General features: G+C 34.4%; 1 protein-coding gene across 3 annotated transcripts; it reads left to right on the top strand.

The window, feature by feature from the left end:
- Nucleotides 1,025-3,392, top strand: LOC105157998. 3 transcript variants are annotated; one of them, XM_011074583.2, is made up of 5 exons: nt 1,025-1,330; nt 1,414-1,488; nt 1,626-1,893; nt 1,989-2,094; nt 2,180-3,392. In XM_011074583.2, the coding sequence occupies exons 2-5, from the start codon at nt 1,474-1,476 to the stop codon at nt 2,340-2,342; spliced, it is 552 nt and encodes a 183-aa protein (XP_011072885.1). In that variant the 5' UTR covers nt 1,025-1,330; nt 1,414-1,473; the 3' UTR covers nt 2,343-3,392. The 3 variants fall into 3 exon arrangements, with proteins under 3 accessions (XP_011072885.1, XP_020548499.1, XP_020548498.1); XM_020692840.1 differs by having other exon boundaries at nt 1,626-1,897; nt 2,194-3,392; XM_020692839.1 differs by having other exon boundaries at nt 1,626-1,897; nt 2,182-3,392.

Here is a 6,727-nt window from a genome sequence, read left to right as displayed (position 1 = left end):
GTCCCCCCCCCCCGCTTCTAATTTTTTTGAATATATTTCAATTTTTTTATGATTTTTTAAGAATTGTTTTTTGAAAATATTTATAAAAAATATTTTCAAAAAATATTTTCTGTAATTATTTTTTAAAATTTCAGAATTTTTAGAAATAATTGGTAATTATAAATTTTTTTTTGGCATTTTTTGGAATTTATGTGTAATTTTCAAAAAAAAATTACAGAAAATACTTTTTTCTAAATTTTTGGTATTTTGAAATTTTTTTTGTAAATTTTTTGTTTCTTAAAAACAAATCGGTAAGAATTTTTAGAAATAATTTTCAGAAAATTATTTTGGCAATTTTCGTAATTTTTTGTAATTTTTGGTACTTTAAATTTTTTTTGTATTTTTTAAAATTTACGTACAATTTAAGCAATTTATGTGTAATTTATGCTATTTATGTGTAATTTATGGAATTTAACAAATTTATGCAATACATGTGTAATTTATACAATTTATTTGTAATTTATTCAATTTATTTGTAAATTATGCAATTTAACAAATTTATTCAGTACAAGTGTAATTTATGCAATATATGTTAAATTTATGCAATTTATGTGTTATTACACAAATTTCTGTAACTTATGCAATTTAATAAATTTTGCATAATAATCACATTAATAAAGAATTTTGGAACAATTAATGCAATATTAACAATAATACATTAATAAATTTTTACATAATAATAAAAAAAATGAAAAAGAAATTGTAACAATATTCCTCAAGATCATTTTTACATAATAATGTATATAATCACAAAATTAATTTAGACCAAATTTTCAAATATTAACATTTTTATATATTAATAAAAAAATTAAAATAAATTAGAACAATATTCACAATACATATTTATATTTTTACATAATAATATACATAATCACAAAATTAATTTAGATCAATTTCTTAATTTTTTGTCAATAATATATTAATGACATATTAATGCCAATAAGTCAAAATTTAGACTAATACTTTTATATAATTGGTGTAGATAATGTCTAGTGGTACGCCGCCTCTATCGCGTGGTCGAGGGCGTGGCCACGGTCGTGGCCTAGTACTGCCACCAGTACCGTCAGATTTTTCTCAGGTTGGGGAAGTATCCTCTCGACTACCCACACCACCTCATACGCCGGCACCTTCTCCCTCCCGCAGACTCCATATGATGCTGGTACATTTGGAGCTGCATGCACGGCTCTGGACGACACATTACAATAGCTTGCCACATCGGTGGCTGCTCCACCACCACCATCAATCTCCCCACCATCATTGCGTCAGTACATTAGTCTCGATGGCGATGCAAGTTGGTTTACCTAATTTTTTTTATTATGAATTTATTTTATTTTTAAAAGGTTACTTAATTGTTTAATTTAAAATACATTTAAGGTTTGACCGACGGTTTCACGAGCGGATCAATGTGGTCGTGCACGGACATTTCTTCCACCCATGCCTGTGTCTGAGGTAGGTGCCGCTAGAGTACCAGCATTTCTGGTTCGAGAGCATCAAGATAATTAGTTTTAAATTAATTTTTTTTATCTAATATGTAATCTAATTGTTAATTTTTTTTACTAATGTTTTGTTTATTATTATTACTGCAGATGACCTACTGGTGGGACTGTGACGATGAGTTAATGTTCTCGGTCTTCCACATGTGGGCTGAAAAGTACATCAGGAAGACCTTCTCCATCGCCCGGTCCATCTTGGTCAGGCCCTATGGCTGGTCAACGAGGTCTGACTCCAGTTCTAAGCGTATAGGGCCAGCAAGGACTTCTAGCAGGAGTCCTCAAAGAATAAGGCGAATCGGGTGGCGAACTCGACTGTTTATCGGGGGGAGGGGGCTTCGTCAGTCGGCAAGCACAAAAAGAAGTCGGTAAATAAATATAAATTATTTGTGTATTAATTAAATTATTATTTATAAATATTATGCTAATTAATTAATTAACTATTTTTTTCTTGTACAGGAGACGGAGCTCGGTCGACCACCCCAAGCAGATGGAATTATTTGAGCGCTGCTACAAGAAGAAAGAGAATGACAGCTGGAGCGGGCCGATGGTGGTGGAGGTGGCGGTAAGTAGATAAATTTTTATATTATTTTTTTTACTAATTAATTATTCATTTAATAAAGTACTAACAATTTTATTTATTTTACAAGAGACGTTCCAAAAGATGCTGGAGGATCGTCAGCCCCAGCTCATGGCCGACGACCTCAGTGCCCTCGCAAAGTCCGAGGTTTCGATGGCGATGACAGAGCAACAGATGTGGCTGGCTACAATCGAGGGCAAGAACAAGGGTCGAGTATTTGGTCTTGGTTCTGAGGCCCACGTCTCCAGCCGCACATTCACATCGCCATCACCACTGCACTTTCAAACCCAGCCATGGAGGACCGCATCGACTGTCTCGAGATGATAATGGCTGATATGATGGACATGATGCGGGATATGCAGGTCTCTTCATCGACACGATGTGGGAGATGCGGGCATCTTTTTATAAATTTTCGTGGATAGCATGTGGTTCATGCTAGTTTATCTATGAAGGGAAGTAAGTTTGAAAAAGAAACGGAATAAATATAAAAGATTTTAGTGAGAAAATTTTGATACTGAAACTTGATTATCAAAATGAGCTCCTACCCAATATATAACCTTTGACTTCTCAAAAGAATGATGAAGATTAAGCTTAATGGAACATTTAGGAACTCTAAAACACTCTTTTAAAAATATTTTTGAATGCTATAAATACTCCAAAACAGAAAAAGCTTTATTGGAACGGCTAACATTTGTCCCAATATTTCTTTCGAATTGGGACAATTTTGGGACAACTTAGGACGAAACGTCTTGCTCTAGCACTCTTCTGCCCGTGAACCATTCCAGCTACCGTCGGCTTTCTTTTTGTAGCAGGCAGCAAAAACCTCCATTCACTGAGGTGGACGGCCGAGCTGAGCCTCCTGCAGAGATATTTAAAATATCAGAAATTTATAAATATTTATTGTTGAAAATAATTGAACTGAAATAGATCAAATTTACTTACTAATTTCTCTTGCGGGTTCGAGGTATTGACATCAGATGTCGCTCACCCATAGATCAAAGACCACAGAGCATCAACATCAGTGCCACCTCGCCGCTAGAACCTCCCGCCTCAACACAGCTTCAGGAAATCAAACTTATATTGGGCATGCTCTTTGACAAGATGGGGATCCCGATGTTGTGCCCTGATCAGCCACCAGCTGCTGATGTCCCAGCTGAGGAGTCCACGCAACAGCAGGACAAAGAAGCTGCAGACCCTCAACCAACCGACCAGCATTCGCCCTAGTTGTTAGATTAGGGTTTAAATTTTAATACTTTTGTTTTGAAATTCAAATTGTGAACTATACATCGGATTTAAATTATTTTGGCTAATTTTAATTTCTTATTTATGAAAAATATTGTCTTCAATTATAAATTTAATATAGTAAAATTTAACCCAACAAAAAAAGAAAATTAATTTCTTTAAAATTAACTAAAAATGGGGATAGAATTTAGGACGCCATTCCGTCCCAAAAAAATAAAAAAAGAAAACATGTCACAAAAGTTGTCCCAAAAATCTTTCAAAAAATAATATGTTCGATTTAAAAGTTACGTCCCAAACTATCCATAAGTCTGTTCCAAATTTATATTTTAATTATTCGTCCCAAATAAAATTTGGGATGACATTATGTCCCAAATAGAAAAAGAAAACACGTCCCAAGGGCTGTCTCAAATCATCCGTAAGGCTGTCCCAAACTTGTATTTTAATTATTCGTACTTTGAACTTGCTTTCAGATGGCTTTTGTAAACCGTCCCAAAATCCATCCCAATAAGTCCCCGTTTTTTTTTTTTTTTTTTTTTTTTTTTTTTTGTGTGTGTGTGTGTGAAAAGCTCACATCTATGTACAGAGCTGTTCTAAAACTTCTTTCAACTTCTATAATTTTCTAAAATCCTCAAACTTCTATATATATATATATATATATATAAAGTATTCTAGTTTTTTAATATTCTTAAATTTATGCTCCATTATTGCTTTATAAACTGTAGTTTTAATATTAACCTCTAAATTTATATAAACTCCACTAAAATAGGTCGTTTTGTAGGTTCTTCATATATCTACATCTCGCTTGATTTTTTTTTCCTAGAAAAAATGAAATAAATAAAATATTCTAAAACTTGAAGAAGTTTAAAAATAAAAAACACTTAACAACATACACAATGTATTCGTCGTCAATTGATTTGGGTATAAAATTATTTATTCATGACAACAAATGATAAATTAAACTCTTACCAAAATTTGTAAATGTATTTATTTTTCATCTTTTATTAAACCCGCTTTCGATTTAGAAAAATTCAAATATGTTTATAGAAAAACTTATGTTCCTCCATTTAATTGCTTAGTTTATATGTTCTCTGACTTTCTTTTAACGAAATTAACTTTTATCTTTTGGGTTATTCTTTTTTTAATTCAAATTCTTTAGAGTGTTACATAATGAATATAGTAATCATACGTATTTGATACTTTAATAATATCTTATGTAGAAAACTAAAAAAGTTTAGTCTTCATAAAAAAATTAAGGAACACAAAACCTATGCTGAACATATGTTGTACATAATTTTTGTTCAATTTCCGTTTGTTTGCAAAATAATTTCTCATTTACATATTACTTCATTATTTTATAATCTTACCCTTTCTATTACTTCTTGATACACATTTATAGTTATGGGACGAGCCAAAAATTGTTTGTTCGAGTAAATTTAACTTGTGATTTTTGGACCTAATTTTCACAAATCTATAAAAGAGAAGTTGGAAAAATGAACACTATGCTAATCTCTAATCCTCTTTCTGGGGTGCCCTTCACACACAAACACTTTGTTTCAAATTTTCTAGAAAACATCTGATCTTTAATGAGTAATAAATCCCATTTTGTAAGAACATCAATAATCTTTCTTTGCAGCAGATTTACATGTGATGTGATGAGGAGGGTATTCTTCAAATTTGTAAACCAAGGGTAGAGAATGTAGACGAAGATGGACCGTTGATTTAAGGGTGTTTAGGGGTTTGAAGGCAAGATTCGTGACCTTGGATGCTTATAGTTGTCGCTTAAGAATACTGATTTGAAATTTGATCGTCTGAAAGTTGGTTGTTACTTCAATTTGATGAGGCAAAGGATCGACACTCGTGTCATCGTTCCATTGCTTGAAATTGTTATTGTAGTCACACTTACACTCAACTACTTAAACCATAATTCCAAACTTGATTATTAAAATGAACTCTCATCCAATATTTATATGTTTGGCTTCTTCAAGAGAGTGATGAAAATCAATCTTAATGGAGTTGTCAGAAGTTCTACAAAAATATTTTAAAAATATTTTTTTAATGCTAGAAAAAGTTTCTTCGGGATTTCGAGCTAAAAGATTGAGCTAAAAGATGAAGTTTTGTCTCGAAATTTTCAAGGAATCCGAAAGTAGTGAAGACCAGCCTACTTTGGGTCCTAGTGGGTCCAAATATTAAAAAATAGACGCTACAATAGGTATACCATTCTTACAATGCCAGATAATGGAGCCATTCCCTCCATGGATCGTAGGTAGCGTTTGCAAGATTTCTAAATACTTCAGGTGCCGCGGGTTGATGGTTCAGTACCATTGGCAGAATAACACTATCGAGTTTCTCCTGAACACCTAGACCTAATAGCCGTGGCCCCCGTGGGAATATGTGAATTAAAGGGCCAAGCTCATGCCACGGGTCCTGCCAAAGATAGATAGAAGACCCATCTCCAATTTGATACTCCACCATCGGCCTCAATAAGGTACGTAAGCGGAGAAGCTTATTCCATACCCATGAACCTTCACGTTCCGAAACAGTCCAAATAGACGCTTCTCGTAAGCACCCGTTATGCAGCCATTCAACCCAAATGGATGTCCTATAACAGCAAATCACGTCATAACTTTTTGCACATTAGTGCATCATTGAGGGTTGCAATATCTCGTAGTCCCTGACCGCCTTCATCAATCGGTTTGCAAACTTCTCTCCAAGCGATTTTTTCATATCCTTGATTCGTCGTACCTTTCCACAAGAAGTCTCGTAGTCGCTTCACAATCGCCCTTATAACACCCTTGGGTAAGAGAAAAGCTAAAGCCCAATATACACTCAATGCCATGAGAACAGATTAAATAATTTGAATACGTTCTACATACGACAACGTCATTCCTTCCCATCCTTGGATGCACTGATCCATCTTCAGCAACATCGGCCGACAGTCGGCTATAGATAGTTTGGAGGACAGGAGGGGAAGTCCCAAGTACCTCATCGGGAGATGCCCTTCCTGAAATCCGAGCATTGCTAGCAACTAGTCCCTTATCCCATGAGTCGATCGGGATGTAATCAGATGACTTTTATGTGCACTAACCCGGAGCCCTGATAAGGAGGCAAAGAGATCTAGCTCCTGCATAAATACACCAATAGATTCCACGTCGACCTTGCAGAGGAGTAGCAAGTCATCCGCAAATCCGAGTTGGAATAGCTGAGTGGCTTCGCACTTCCAATGATTGGAGAACTGCAAGTTATTGTCAATCAATTGTAGTAATAATAAATGCATAACCTCCATCATGAGCACAAATAAATACGGGGATATAGGGTCCCCCTGTCTCAACCCCACAAAAATCCATGCGGTTTCCCATTAAGTCCAATAGAAAAGGAT

This window comes from Sesamum indicum, linkage group LG3, assembly GCF_000512975.1.
Source record: "Sesamum indicum cultivar Zhongzhi No. 13 linkage group LG3, S_indicum_v1.0, whole genome shotgun sequence".
Classification (NCBI taxonomy): domain Eukaryota; kingdom Viridiplantae; phylum Streptophyta; class Magnoliopsida; order Lamiales; family Pedaliaceae; genus Sesamum; species Sesamum indicum.
Note: the sequence above shows the minus strand (reverse complement) of the source record. Positions and strands in the feature narration are given on the sequence as shown.

What these genes read in the sequence shown, in the direction of transcription:
- LOC105157998 (XM_020692839.1), top strand. An exon ending in GCAAGCACAAAAAGAAGTCG is followed by an intron (nt 1,898 to 1,988) that starts GTAAATAAATAT and finishes TTTCTTGTACAG; the next exon opens with GAGACGGAGCTCGGTCGACC. An exon ending in CGATGGTGGTGGAGGTGGCG is followed by an intron (nt 2,095 to 2,181) that starts GTAAGTAGATAA and finishes ATTTTACAAGAG; the next exon opens with ACGTTCCAAAAGATGCTGGA.